This window comes from Hydra viridissima, unplaced genomic scaffold (genome assembly GCF_058129835.1).
Source record: "Hydra viridissima isolate aposymbiotic clone 2 unplaced genomic scaffold, HvirCarnegie_v1 scaffold_5, whole genome shotgun sequence".
Classification (NCBI taxonomy): Eukaryota; Metazoa; Cnidaria; class Hydrozoa; order Anthoathecata; family Hydridae; genus Hydra; species Hydra viridissima.
This window is the reverse complement of record NW_028324304.1, coordinates 6,134,483-6,150,422: the sequence shown is the minus strand read 5'-3', so window position 1 is coordinate 6,150,422 and position 15,940 is coordinate 6,134,483. Positions and strand designations below refer to the sequence as shown.

Below are 15,940 nucleotides of genomic sequence, written 5' to 3'. Positions count from 1 at the left end.
AATAGAAGATAGAATATAGAAGATAGAATAGCGTGAATACATCAAGTAAAAGAAAGTATTTGAAGAAATTGAAAAATCAAAATAGTTACGCAATATTTACCTTCCCTTAACACAATTATCTGAGGCTAGCTGCGCATGTCTACAATTTCAATAAAGAAAAACCTCTAACTCTTTTTCCTGGCAGTATCTTAACGCTTTCGGATTTTGGAAACGCATTGAACTGATTCCACATTTCAGCAAATGATTCCTCATTTAAAAGCACTAACAACAACGTAATTTGGATTTAAGTCAATACTGGAAGCATGTTTTAAAAACGCTAATGCAAACAAACAGTAAACAGTGTTTGTTTGTTGGTACACTGGTATAGCGCGGACAGTCATAATACACTCACTGCAGCACATTATTCAGCATAAATTTTCCAAATAACAAGATTTTTCATCTTGCCACAGAACATACTGTTTAAAAGAAAAAAACATCCAGATGTGCTAATTTTCTACCATTGGGCATTGCTATCATTTAAATGAACACCTGTTTAATAGACACTGTGTAACACATGCCTGGACAAAAGATGCTTTCTGTACATGTAATGAAAGGTTCTGTCCATGAGCTGGACTACACACATCTTTTGTCATCTTTTGCATGGTGTGCATAAGTATCAGACATCTGGTTCCTTGAAATATCTTGCAAATAATCAGAAGATAACAGTTAGATTATAAATGATATCTTTCTAAAAAAAAATTTTCAATAGCATCAAAAATAAAAGCCATTGATAAACATATAATCCACATTTATAGGTTCTTCAACAATGTTCACCTCAACTGGCCCTGTTGCCGCATTTTTTTAAAAAATATTTAAGAAGCAGCAGTTAATTTATCTTTAAGAGAATCAGCATGGTTATTAAGTAGGTTTATTGTTTTACAAACAGGAATTAGAATTTACACTTTTATGGATCTGGCAACTTGATATGAACCTGTTAAGATTCCTGGAGGCAATTCTATTTAGCTTAAAAGTATTTCAAGAAGTTAATTTAAAAACATATTTCAGCTTTTTACAATTGTTGCATAATTATTTAATTATGCGCTTTTTTTATTAAATAAGCAAAGTAACGTTTTTACTTTTTTAGTTTCGTACATAAATTACAACTCCAACCTTTAAAAAATGATACCTGTTTAACTTATCAATAAGCAAAGTCAAAATTTCAATCAACAATGAGTTTTTATGTTACTTTGCAGTTTTCTTCAGATTCGCGGCTTTTTCATTCACTAACTCTACCTCTGCTGTAGCTCGGTATTTTTAGTATAATTTGCATAATTCCACTTGAAACATTTATCATGTACATTTCACTCGTGGACTTTGATCGTTCGATAACCTGCGCAACTTAATTAAAAAAAAAAAAAAATTATGTAGTGTTAATTTAACTGCTAAATCACAGTATAGTTTTGTGAAAATATACACAATAAGTCAAATTTAGATATCTTGTAATTTGTTGGTTTGTTTTTTCACTGCTATTTAATTTTAACTACCTACCATGTTATTTTCGGTCTTCATGCATTCTAGCATGGTTTTGTATAAACAATTTTATTATGGTATTTACCCATCATGGCAAATCTAAAATGTATATGATTAAATCTAATTTACTTTCCCAAATAAACCCAATGTTTTTTAGCTAGCTGCTTGTCAGTCAATAGCTTCCTTCTGATTAAAGTCATTATTAAGATATAGTCAAGAAGAATTTTTGATGCAATTTACTCTGTAAATTGCTTAAAAAAATTTCCCTTCAGTGCAGTGTGGATTTTTTTAGTACTTTTTAAAATAATGAATTATTGATACAGCTGGTTTTGAATGATATAAATTGATTGTTATACAAAGCCATAAACTGCCATGTTATACAAAGCCATAAACTGTCATTATGTTACTACTCATTGTTTTTTTATTTCAGCAAAAGACCTTAGAAAATGCATAACACAAAGTACTTGCGAGCAAACTCTTATGAAAGTAATCATAGCCAATATTCACACAACAGTCTTTCTTCAAGCATTGTCAAAGTGCCATCAGATGACAGCATCAACAAACTCCTTTCAACAGAAATAGACTATCAGCATGTTTCAACAGCTCCAAAAAAATTAATAAAAAGTAAAACAGATTTGCTCGTGATTATCTCAATGGGCTTAATATTTTTTATAGGCCAAACAGCAAATTCTGTAATTGCACCATTTTTTACTTTAGAGGTTTGTTTCCATTCTTTTCTTTTAATACTTAATTTGGGTCTTTGATTTGCTAATTTATATAGGTACTTAGAGATAACTCTGATATTTTACTTTTTAGTAAATACATCATTACATATTATGTTATATTCAGCCAATCTCTCTCTTTTTTTGTTAAAAATAATAGCCAATTATAAGTTTGTATCTCTACAAACTTATATTTGGCCAATATCTCTTAACAAAAATAAATGTAATTATCAATAATTAGGGTTAAGCTTATTTTTTAACTTTAGAATTATAATCTTCTTACCTTCTAATTTTGTTTATATGTATAAAATAATAATTTAGACAACATATGAGCACAATTAAAAATATTTAGAAGTATCTTAATGATAGTGAAGTTTCCAGCACTCTGGTTGTCAGACTCTGATGGGTCCATAATTGTATTCTTTAGGTGTAAAATTATTTTTCAAGATGTTTTACTGATTGGGGGCCTTCATCATTTTTTAGTCAATTATAACAATCAGTAACAGCTAGAAATGGTCATTCAAACAAAAATAAAGTAAACTTACGATATTACATAACTATTTTTAACATCATAATATTTTTTCATCAGCTTATTTTTTATTTTCTAATTAAATTAACTAATTTTTGTTTGTGATGCATGCATGTTTGCTTACTCACAAGTTAGAGACAGTGCAATAGACTCCCAAAGCTAACAGTCATTTGCTTTTAAGCAGAAGATTTATAATTTTTGTTTTTATCGATTATTTATGATTAAAGTAGTGATAAATATATATTTGATTATTCATAAATAACAAAGTTTGCAAAATTTCATAGGAAAGTTGGAAACATTTGTGGTGCTCTGCATGGTTGTTGGTTATAGCCTGTGTCTTTATAATTATTGCTGCAACTTGATAGTTTTTTCTACCATTTCATGTTTCAGGATCTTCAACCAGGAATCTATCTGGCATGAGGGTAGCTAACAGGTTCCTGCTCTATTTTGATGCAAAATTGTCCCTTCTATCTTTCTGGAAGAGCTTGTCTTTTAGATTTTCAATTAGCTGCATGGCTTCAGGTTGTGCTATGTCAAATAGTTCTTCAATTTTAGCTGAAAATGTAGATTCATTAATTTTCTAAGTCTTGGTCTGATGGCTTTAGTTCTTATTCAGACACTTTCACTTGTAGAATAATTACTCAAGCTTTTTGAAAGAATCTTGATGATAAAAATTGGTTGGAATTTTTGCCTGTAGTCAGAAGTCTTTGACTCTTTCATTAGTGTGTGTTGCTGCTTTTCTAATATCAAGTTTTAAAATATTGCGATAATGGAGTAAAATAAGCAAGAATCTGTTTCCCTGAGAGCAATTTACTTCCTTCAATACCTTCAACAGGGCTAATGAGATCAATTAAATATTGTCTCTCATACCTCACAACAATATTTTATTAATTACTATTCAATATTTTATGCAATGTAAATTCTAAAGTTACTTATTTTAGTTTATAACGAATAAAAATATTTTATACATTTTTGTTGTTTACTTTTGCTGCTGATTCTTTGACAATATAAAAAGTTTTTTTTTTATTAAATTTTTTTTCCTTCTAAGTAATAGTCATTCAATAATCATCACCATAAAAAAAAAAAAATTAAAAACCAAGACGTCTATGAAGAACTTGTACAAGATTTATTTAGATATAAAATGGTCAAGAGGTAAATATTACTAATAGTTTAATAAAATTAGCTTGTGCTAATTATATTAAAATATTAGTAATATTTACGAATTACTTAAAAAGATATTAAATTATATATTTATTTAAATATTTATTCACTTATTGAAAAATGAACTATATAATAATATATAATAATACTAAATAAATACTAATATATAATAATACTAAAGAAATACTAATATATATTTATACTAAATTATAGAAAACCTAGTTTTTCACATTTTACATTTATTGATAAATTTATAAATATATAACAATTGATATAAAAATTCTGCACAAACATTAATAATTATTAATGTTTGTGCAGAATTTTTATATCAATTGTTAACTATTTATTTAAAAATGCTACATTTTTTACAGTATTAAAATTTTTTGCAGTCCTTTGTGGATGTTGATTTCTCGCAAAACTAACACTTTGTTGAGCCAGACATTGGAAATTTAAAATTTAAAAAATATGGGTCACCCTAGTGCATAATAAAATTTTCAATAATTTCCCATAAGTCTAACAAAGGCAATCCAAAAAAAAAAAATATTCTGAATATGAATATGTTTTTCACTTTAGTCTTGCAATATAATTTCCCACTTAAAAAGCTCCTGAACTAAAATCATTATTTGCAAGGTGATGTGGCACCAACAGTGTGTATATGTGTGTATAACAACATAAAGTTTTCATCAGGAGTTCTGCATCTTGAATAAGATCTTCAGTATTTTTTTGGTGAAAGTAACTCCTTAGCCATGTCAAACAATTTTTCTAACTAATAGGATTTTTCTGCTAAGAGAATAACCTTGTTTCATAAACTTTGTGAACTAAGTTTAGTAACATTACAATGTGTCTTTTTGGTATATTAGCCAAGTTTAAAAAAATGTTCTAGACTATGTTTTCTAATACCTTACTAAGCTACTAATGTAATACCTTGATGAAATTCTTCCATCAAACTTTTTAACTTTTCTTTAACTCTATTACACAACAGTGTATCCTTACTTGGAACATTCTTCTAAACACCCTAGAAGCAAGTTTAATACTTTGTTCTGATTTGTTTTCTTCCTTCAAGTTTTTGATCTTTAGAATTGTTCTGAAGATATTAAATTGTAATAATCTGAAATATCTGATTTCCACTTGTATTAAAACAATCTTTAACAGATTTTGCAGTATGTTTTGCTATTAGATCCATCCAAAATGCATTTTATGCTCAATATGGAAGCATTACTTTGCAAATATCTTTGTAAATATCTTGATCAAGGATACCATCAATATGGTAAATCAGGGCAATTAGCTTGTGGGTAAAGTAACTGCAAACTATTTTATTCCTGAAAATATTGTCCCAATCTTTTGATGCTCCTTGAAGATGGCATTTGGCAAACTTAATTCAAATGGTTCTTTGCCTTCCATACAATCCTGAAGTATGAAGATGTTGTTTTAGTTATAGTATATTCCTTTAGCCATCCACCTTTCATGGTGGCTGACTAAAAGAATATACTATAGCTATAACATATCTCAACTGGAAAAAAGAGAACTCGATCAGTGACATCATTTACTACAAGAATGATATGAGACAAGGTAAGAAACTCCATGTAGTCCTGATGTTAACCATTTCCTTGTTAATTTCCTTACTAATCCAGTAGGAACTAAACAATGCTCTGGTGGATTGTAACAGCCTCACTCTCTCAGTTTTTGTCATAACACAAACATCAGTGTCTCTGTCTAGAGATGTATAGTTAAGCTGCTCAGCAAGACTTTTCCTTTGAATTTTAAAGAAATATAAATCTGAATAAAGTTGACTGCAGCAATTATTTTGTAAATGTGGTTTTGTTAATAAAAAAAAATGCGTTTCAAAAGCATTCTGGGTCACATTGATTGCTTCTGTGTTGATTAATAGGAGTATTAGTTTTAAGTATTATAATACAATAATATAAAAATATAATACAGTAACTAATTGAGTAATTATTGTGAAACCTTCAATTTTCAATATGCATTGAGGAATCATTTCTATCAAAGATATAGGCTCAAGGTTTATACAAGTTTTTTCTATCACTAATTTTTACATATTTAAATATTATGCAAGCTATTTTTAAAAACGTTTTTTTAAGACACTTTAACTAACAAGTACCTGTCATAAAAATTCCATCAATTTCTAAGAGCACATTCCAAAGCTACTAGCAAAAAAGTGATCTAAAAAATATGGTCTTTTTGATTACTACTGTATGCACATGTATAATGTTATTTATTTTTCTTATGCCTAGTTGTTGCTGCTTTTTTGTCTTTTAAAAGTATTTTATGTGTAGTACAATTGAAATTATGCAAAAATCTTTTTTTTTATTATTATTTTATTAATTTTTTTGTGTAATTTAGCTTTTTTTAAATATTATTTCAAAATATTTTACTGCATTAAATAGTCACAAACTCTATAGTAGTTTTTATTATTTAAGGGCAGGAAGAAGAATGTTTCCATTTCTACTACTGGATTTATATTCACAGTCTATCCTCTTGTTGTTTTTGTACTTTCGCCTTTCATTGGCAAATACGTAAGTTAATTTCTTTTTTGTTGATTAGGTGCAACAAGATTAAAGGAACTTCTTATTTGCTAATTTGGTGCAAAAACACATTTGTAATTATGCTCAAAAAGATGTAACCTTTTTTTTTATTCAATTTTTGCTTTAAACATGTGAGTTTTTCAAAAAAGAAAAACTTTTAAGGTTGGTCATAAAAGAAAACAAAAAGTTTTGATTTTTTCATTTTTTTGGCTTTTAAATATTAAGTTCTTTAAATGGCTTTAGTACTTAGTTGGGTACTCTTTTCCATTAAAATCAGCCTAGCATACCTAATGTCAGTATTTGATGTGTATCTGACACCAGATATTCTCAATTGGTGCAAACATATCCTTTTTTTTTTTGGTTGATTATCCTTTTATTTGGCAATCTAAATTCTTACTAAGATGTTGGGTTATGATCTAGATTTTTCAATGGTCAAAGACTCTAAAAAGATTTCTTTGTTTTAAAAAAACAAAAACAAAAAATCTTTTTAGAGTCTTATTATATTCTCTCATATTTTTGTTTTATTCTTCTTGAAAGGACTTTAACTTGTGTATTAGATGGTATCTTACTGAATTAAGTTATGAAAAGCTGTGAGATGAATGTGTATGTACAAATTGGGATTTTGTTGACAGTCAAGTAAAGTTTAGATATTTTGCATCCAATTATCTGGGTCATATTACATGGACCCTAGCAATTTTCTCCAGGTACCAGTTTAAATGAAATTTAAAAAATAATTGTTTAGATGCCTGTGATTGGTGTAAAGTTCTTGCTAATTGCTGGATGTTTTATAGAAGGAACCACAGAAATTTTATTTGGGTATTATGACTTTTTTAAAACGTTTTCTTCTTTAGAGAATTTTTTTTTTGTATAAAAAATTTAACATTTCAGTTAAATAATAGTAGTGGTGATGAATAAGGTTGTACTAAAAATAAGTTGTACCTCTGTTCACTGAAAGTAAAAAAAATTAAAGTTGCCATGAAAATAACATTTTAATTTGACATAAGCACCAAATTTTATTAAACAAATCTGTCTTTAAAAATGGTTGAAAAAGCCTCTTTTTTCATTTCATTATGCAGAAACCTTCAAGATTATTTGTCTGTTAATCTGGTGAACAATAATATGACAATCAGTATTATGTTGATAATTCTAAAGAATTGGACAAGCATAAATGTAAATATTTTTATTTCTATTTCTGTTGGATGAGCATAAACATTTTAAATATTTTTGTTAATTTTTTGAGCACCCTCACTCATCAACACTGTTGGCTTTAATGCTGTAAATTTACTTTTTCTGCGTCTTAGTTTAAGACTCTTTTTTTTAAAATAAGAACCTACTGAAAAAACTTTTATTTAATGAGGATGATTCTAAATGTAAATTGCATTTCCTTTGTAAGAATATGGTACAACAAAAGTTCTTCAACAACTACTGATATTGAGCGCATTCTACAAAAAGTTTTATTTTTTTAATTTAGTATTTCATGATTTATTTACTATGCAAAAAGTATAAAAAACCAAAAACTGAAAACATATTGTAAAAGTGAAATGTTATTGGCCCAGCTTTTGCATCTTTCAATAATACATATATATATTTTTGAATTTTATGTTGAATCTGTGATAAATGAAACAAGAAACTTAAAAAAGTACCATATCTATCTTTTCTTCAGATCTTCGCTTTCTTGTTAGCAACCTAGTAAATTTATCTTTTCGTTATAGTTTTTTAGGTGACATAAATGATCACTTGACTTTTGTATCATTTTGCTTTCTTGTGCGATCATTTACTGCTATTGGAAATGCAGCTTCTTCTACTGCAGCAATTTCTATACTCAGTCATACTTTTCCAAAAGATATGTCTACTGTGTTTGTAAGTAACAGAAAATTGAGATTAAATGGATTGAGTTATTTTTGTTTTTTGAATAAAATTTTAGCTAATAAAGTTGACATTTATATTTGTTTTAGGGAGCTTTAGAACTTTTTTCTGGTCTTGGATTTATGACTGGACCAACTCTTGGAGGTTTTTTATACCAGGTAATTTATAAAGTATTGCTACATTTTTAGTTAATTAATCATAAGCTTATATTTGCCGTATTATAATTTTTTTTCTTAAGTATGGTGGTTTCAAATTACCTTTCCTGGTTACTGGTTCTATGGTGTTGGTTGTAGTATTTACTGTATTTTGGGTATTACCATCTGAAAGAGGTATTATTGTTCATACTGTATTTATTCTCCTGCTCTCTGAAGAAGAAGTAGATATACTTATGCATTACTTATTTAGTTTTGTAGATTTTTTTGTTAAAATCATTGTAATTATTTGTTAAACAAAGTAAATAAAGAATGTGTAAATTTTTTTTCCTGTATGTTAGCTTATCGAGATGAATCATACGAGGATGATGGAAAAGTAAAGATAGAAACAGGGTCTTTACTTAAAACCATATCTGTTCCAGGGATATTTGTGATGTGTAAGTTTTACAGTTAATTATTTTTTGTAATATTTGTAGATTAATGATTCATAAGTACGGTATAATTTTCCAGTCACTAAGAAAATTAGTAGAACATTTTAAAATTGAGTTCACAATAAATCAAAAAGTAACTTTATGTTAAATTTTTGTTTTGTTTAAAAGCTTAAAGAAAAAAACAAAGTATTCCTGGTGAAGTTCTCCCCCTTTTATCTATAGGTGGGAGGGAGAAAATATAGCGTACCATTATAAGTTAAAAATTAACATGCTAACAGGATGTGTCTTTGCTAAATTACTATTATTTGAACTTCTTATTTGTAAGTGTTACGTATATAGTTACATAATATGTGTAATACAAAAGTAATGCTATTTACTATATAAGTTTTGTAGTTTTGTATATATTAGTATTTTATGTAATGTGTAAGTATATAATATAGTTATAATGTAATTATATAACAAGTGTAATTTTCAGCTATTACATGTGTATTTGGTTCAATGGTGCTTGGTTTTCTTGATCCAACATTAACATTGCACGTCGAAGCATTAAGTGATGTTAGTTTGTTATCACTAGTTTTTTTCAAAAAAAAAAAAAAAATAGAAACATAAATGAGAAAAATATTTCAAAAATAAATTGTTTTAAAAATTTTACTTTAAAACTTTGTTACAGGTCAATAATTTTTTTTAGAACAAAATTTTTTTTAGAACAAAATTTCTCCTCAAAAAATTGGATTGGTTTTTTTGTTACCAGCTGTATTTTATGCATTGTCAGCACCATGTATTGGATTTTTAACAGATAAAAAGGTTGCTTAATTTAGATTAATGTTGAATTGAGTTGATTTTCTTAAAAAATAAAAAAGCTGCACAATCTTTATCATTAAAAAAAAGTTAATAGCTGTATTAGTACTTTATGCGTTTATATGTAGAAATTTTATTTCATTGTGTATCTATTTATGTATAAAAATTTTATTCCTTATGTACTTACTTATACAAGATTTATTTCTTGTTTATTTATGAATTCTTCTTTTGTGAATGTTTTATAGTTAAATGCAAGACATGCAATAATCAGTGGTGCTTTTTTTGTTGGTCTAGCATACTTACTTATTGGTCCCTCACCTTTATTTCGATCTTTTATTCCAAGGTGGGTTATGGACTTACTAAACTTGAAGCATAAGTTTAAATTTTTTTTATTATTTAACACTAAAATATCACATCTATTGTTTAATTGTTAACTCTTAGGAATGCACAAATAAAATCAATACAGGTTTTTAAAGTCTGGAGCTAAGCTGAAAACATCAAAGACTTGTGTTCATTCTGCAACACAGCAATAAAGATAAAGTGAAAGCTATCAAAATCTTTCTCTTTTAGGAAGGCCAAAACCAAAAACAAAAGAGCAAAGCGGTTTGTTTTAACCAGGAATGAAGGATTAAGATTCTGTATCCAAATTGTGAGCCGCTAAGATTAAATCTTGGCTAATCTTATACTTTTCCAAGATAAGACCTCTTTTTAACTGAATCCAACATGGTGCCATTGAATACTGAACCGACTCGAATCCCAGATTTAGAAAAAAAAGTTTTCAAGAAGTTTTTTGAAAGTTCTTTGCAAAATTGGTTTCAACCAATAACTTTTAGGATGATTGTATGGATCCTGAATAAAGAAGGAATGATTTGATGAAGAGTTGGCTCTTTTTGTTCTGATAAAAGTTTAGAGGACAGATCAAATTGATTCAGAAACAGAATACAGGCTTTAAGCACTGTAAACTCAAGGGTATTGGAACAAGCTTGTTAAATTTTGAATTCTTTCCTCCTTCAATCTCAAGTGCAGCTCTTAAAGTATTGATTTCATAGAATAGAGCTCGCTATTCCATTTGGTTTTACATGTCATAAAAGTTTTCTATAGTCCGGTTTTAGAAAATCACATGTCTCATTAAGCTTTCTGAGCTAGTACTCTTGTGAACATGAGCAGCCAATAATGAGGAATTTGCTGAAGCATCTTTCACAACTTTAACTTATTTGAACTTTTTGTAACAATTAAGTGAAGTGTGTGATCAGCACAGACAATATCAGTTTGAATCTCATGAGCAGCTTAACATTGGAACCTCGATCATTTACAGACCATCCGTGTCTAAATTTGCACTGATAGAAACTCCAGTGTAAATCATCGACAGATTTTAGGCCCACTAAAGTTAAAAACTATAATTGAAGAAATGTCTCCTAGGTATCAATGCTCCTGCTAGTCGACATCAGTTGTGAATGCTGTACCAGGAAGTCTTTTGAGTGATTTTTTTACCTCTTGTTGAACAGCATCTTGAACCATGTTTGACAGCAAATGTAGTTTCTATTTACTGTTGTAATTGACTTGACAGTCAATTTTGGATCGACTATATTCATGAGTCTATGAGATCCTCTCTTTTCTGTTGTATTAAAAAGAATGATTATTTTCACAGATGAAAGCTGCCATTCTAAAATCAAAATGTACTTGCTTTGGATTACTGAACTCATAAGCAGTCGACTTAAAGAATCATGTCATTATTGTTTTTAATCAAGCTTTTCCCAATTTGTACCACTTTGCTTAAGGTTCAGCTAGCACATTACTGAATCTAGTCTGTTATGTCTCTAGGGAAGCTGTTTTAATGTATGCCACTTCATTTTCTTTGGCCCTCTTGTTGAATTTCCATGTAATCTTTTGGGTGAAAACTAACTATAATAATTTGTTTAACTGATATTATCCAGTTGTTAAAAACAAATCCAGTAGTTTACAGGATTGTAAATTTGCTTTTTAGGTCTTTGTCACTATGAGCCTTTTGTTTCCAATATTATGTTAGCTCCCAGTTTGCTAGTGTGTAACTCCCATATACTTATTTCATACATTTTTCAGTATGTTTTTTTTTTATGCATTTGATGAAACTGAATTTATGAAAAATTGAAATGACTTTTTTTAAAACAATGTTACAATGTTTTGAAAAAATGATATTAACAAACAACTTTTTGCACCCCCTTTTTTTTTCAATCCCTGTATAAGTTTATGAGTTTTTTTTAAATTTCTTTAATCTAGAAAGTTGTATGTTGTATTGATAGCACTTGGAGGACTGGGTTTAGGTATATCTCCATTTCTTGTGCCTGTTTTATCAGATATGCATCAGGCTGGAAGGTTTGTTTTCATGTTTTTTTCTTCATTTGAATAAAACTTACAAAATATTATAAAATATTTTGTTTTTTGTCTTTTCAACATATTATATATTAACTAATTGAATGTTTTCAGCAAAGCAGGCCTACCTGATAACATGGGAACTAAGACTATTATATCAGGAACCTTCAACAGCTGTTTCAGCATTGGGTAACTAAATGTGTTAGCTGATTCATGATATTGTTTAGTAATATTTGGTACTATATATATTGCTATGAATAACAAAATAGTTAGTCAAAAAGATGAGACCCCCTCTTTATCACTTTCTGGTTTGTAACTTCAAAATTTATAGACATTAAATTTAGAGTTTTTTTTATCCTACTTGTTTTTACTACTGGCCATTTTTCATTGCTTTCTTTATTAATTTTAGTATTTTTCAATGGTCAAGTTATCATGTGCAAAATGTGTTAAAAGCATTTAACAGAGTTTGTAGATAACTTGTCCATTGAGCCTTTATGGTTTTTTTGTGATAATATTTTAGCCATTTTTAAATCTTCAAACTGCAAAATGAAAAGAATAAAAGAAAAATACTTCAATAAAGACAGTTGCAACAATAAAGTTAATACTAAAAGTCTTCAAGAACAAAAAAAGAAAATCCTTAATGACGGTGATCTTTTCCACTGGTAAAGCGTAAAAATAAAGTGCCAAAAAAGTTATGCAAGAATGAGGGTGCAGAAAGAAATAATTTAGCATTAATAGAGATAGCAGAGCAGTTTCATGCGCCTCAGTATGACTAAAAAAACTCTTAAATAGTGATTAATTAGAAAAAAATAAAAAATGACCAGGACCAATTAGTTTGAACCTACTACAATTTGTAAAACAATGCAAAAAAGTGTCACTGACAGCCAAAAAATAAAGAATATTTATTTACATCTAATATAACTTATTGACTAATACTACAAAATACTACAAAAATAACAAAACAAAAAAACAAAAAAAATGCACCTGTAAAAAAATTTTTTTAATTTTTTTTTACACTATTTTTTAATAAGTAAAAGCATATAAAAGGTTTATATTATTTTTTCAAATGATGTCATAGCCACTGTAATAAGCACTTTCGCCATCAATACGCCGTTTTAAATCTTTATAAACGTATTAGAAAGGATTGCTATTGTGGTTTTTTTTTACAGTGTAGAGACAGTTGTAGGATTCTTTTTTAAAAAGTTTGGAGATAGTGTTAATTTCTTTGTGGCCTCATAAAGTTGCTCCGTTATTTAGTTTCTTTAGTGATGATTAAATGTCGTAGTAGTTTGACAGAAGATTAATAATGTGCTGTTGCCATACGATATGTAAGAGGTTTTGCTCTACGTTTACGCTACTCGACTTAGTTTTTTGGAAGTTTAGTCACGTGATACAATTTATTTATATTTATTGCAAAAAGTTTTTTAACTTATTTTCTTTAGGTCGGTGATTGGACCAACTCTTGGCGGTTTTCTCACTGAAAATTTCTCTTTTGAGTGGGCTTCAACAGTAAGTTTACTTATTGAGTGCAACATTGTCGCTACGATGTAAAATTTGAAAGTATGCCTTCTGCACATATCTAATTTTTCTTGTTCTTTGCACCTTGCACTTTATTTTAATGCAGTTTGTTGAACATTTTTTATTTTACTTTTACAAAATTTACTTATTTATTTTTTATCAAAGTTCTTCTTTTCAGATATTTGGTTTTGCTTTGGTCGGGTTGGTGGGTGTTTTTTGTTTTGTTTTTGAACGATTATATAAATATTTTTAACACTTATTTTTATTTTTCTATCGATTCCTCAAAAAGTTCATTAGCAAGTTTATTTAGGGATTATTTTTGTTACTGTTCACGGTGTGGGAATCGAGATCAAGAAGGTGAGTACTGAAGACTATATGTCATTTTAAAAAATCACTTGTTCTGTCTCAACGACGTCGGTTTACTTTTTTTTATTTGCTATTTATCTTACAGTGCCATGACGCTCCCTGAAGGATGCTCATTGAATGCCGAGAGTTAAATTACGATGTAAAAAGAGTATGAAGTTGCCATCTTTATCAGTAACAAAGAAGGTGTTAAAGTGGATATTTCAGAAAAATTCCAAATCAAGTCCGCATTAGAAGATTATTCTCGTCGGCGAACCTTCTGTAAGAAAGTGAACAGATCAACAAACTTTACTGTTAATACACGATATTATTTTATATGCTATTTTATATATTTTCATATTTTTAGTTTTATAATGTTAGTCTATTGAACTTTTTGTTTATTATTACAATGCTATTACATCAATATTACAATCCAAAGTTAAATTATAAAATATTAAATATTATAATAGTTTTATGTTTTAGGTTTATTCTATTTAATTGCTTGATAATTCGTTTTAAGGTTACTTGTTGACCAGAAAGAATTTACACGATAAAAAGGTGATGAACAAATTAGTTGTAAGGGAGTTTCATATTAAAAAAACAGTAACCAATAAATGATCGAGAAATCGATCAGTTATTAACTACTCTCGTTTTTAATATGAAAAAAATTTAGTTCTCTATTTCTTCATTTTCGAGGTTTCAACCCAGCACAACTAATTTCTAATCATTTATAATTTTCCCAGAGTGAAACCAGTTCGGTTAGAAGAGTAATTGAAACAAAATGTAGTGATACAAAAAATGTCAACATTCTTAAATAGAAATTACATAATGGGCTCTATAAAGAGAATATTTAAGAGTTAATTTTTATTTATTTGGCAAGATCAGAGACAGTTTATTAAACTTTGAAAAGCAACTTTGGCTATAAGTAAGTGAGCATTTGTTTAGTTATAAACTAAATCATTAATTTTTCTCTTACGAAACCGGCTTTTAAATTCGAAGACCACCCTCCGGATAAATGAACGGGAGCCGAGTTTGTACTGGTTTTGGGAAAACCCTGGTTGATAACAACTGGCGTATTTTGGCTAGGTATGCCTAATTAAACAAATCACTGTAGCATTTGTTATTTACTTAATATTGCTCGCTAAGATTTTAAAAAAACTCCAACGTTACTGGTTATTGACAAAAGCTATCAGGCAACATTTCAGTTTTTATTCTCGTGGTAGTAGTCTATATAATAAAGTAGACATGTCTGTCTGTGACACCCTGTAATAACCATTAGAATTTTTGCACAGAAAAATGGACACACCTGTTTTTGCGCATGGACAATTATATGTGGCGTAGTCAAGAGCAGTCAAGAGACAATTACATGTGGCGTAGTCAAAATTTTTTAAAAACTCAATTGCCTGAAAATGCGAAAAAAACTAAGAAAATTGTTTATCAAGAAGTATTTGAATAAAATTTACAGTTTATTTATTTGTATGAAGTATTCATACACACGTGGCTCGTAAAAAATATTTTACAGTGAAACATTGTTTTTTAAAATAAAAACCATTCAAATGAAATCTTCAATGAAAGCAAGGTAACCATTTAGTAAATACAAAGAGGATGCAAGTGAAATATCCGACAAAAATTCCAATTTTCCCTAAATAAACATGGTGTATATAGTTGGGGAACTCATAAGGCACTACTTAACGTTAAATTATAACATATATTGTGTAAATGTTATATATAAAATGTTATAACATATATTGTGTAAATTTGAAATATTTCTAAAAAAATCATACTTAAGAGTACTGCTCTCTTTAAACTTTTTAAGCTTTGGATAAATTTAATTTACTTAGCCTATTTAAATGCAAATGAATTTTAATAAGACAAAGGAGTAAAAATAACCTGTCGCAGCAAGTTTTTGAAGATTTTCAAAGGGTCTTGGGCGACTTTCTCTAATAGAAGTGAAAACCATGAATCCGCCTGGACCCTTTTTTGCTTTTCTTTTTTATTTTGTTGATTGGGGCTTTTTTCC

General features: G+C 28.4%; 1 protein-coding gene across 2 annotated transcripts; it reads left to right on the top strand.

The window, feature by feature from the left end:
• Window positions 1–1,937: 1,937 nt before the first annotated feature.
• LOC145189498 (MFS-type transporter SLC18B1-like) lies at window positions 1,938–14,280 on the top strand. Of its 2 annotated transcripts, none has more exons than XM_090088049.1 (16): window positions 1,938–2,228; window positions 6,365–6,455; window positions 7,207–7,280; window positions 8,177–8,324; window positions 8,420–8,488; window positions 8,569–8,659; window positions 8,824–8,919; window positions 9,389–9,468; window positions 9,619–9,717; window positions 9,957–10,054; window positions 11,968–12,063; window positions 12,175–12,249; window positions 13,503–13,569; window positions 13,757–13,783; window positions 13,889–13,935; window positions 14,030–14,280. In XM_090088049.1, exons 3-16 carry the CDS (start codon window positions 7,207–7,209, stop codon window positions 14,073–14,075), a joined length of 1,113 nt encoding a protein of 370 aa, XP_089944175.1. In that variant the 5' UTR covers window positions 1,938–2,228; window positions 6,365–6,455; the 3' UTR covers window positions 14,076–14,280. The 2 variants fall into 2 exon arrangements, with proteins under 2 accessions (XP_089944175.1, XP_089944174.1); XM_090088048.1 differs by having other exon boundaries at window positions 1,941–2,228; window positions 6,360–6,455; window positions 14,030–14,279.
• Window positions 14,281–15,940: the final 1,660 nt, after the last annotated feature.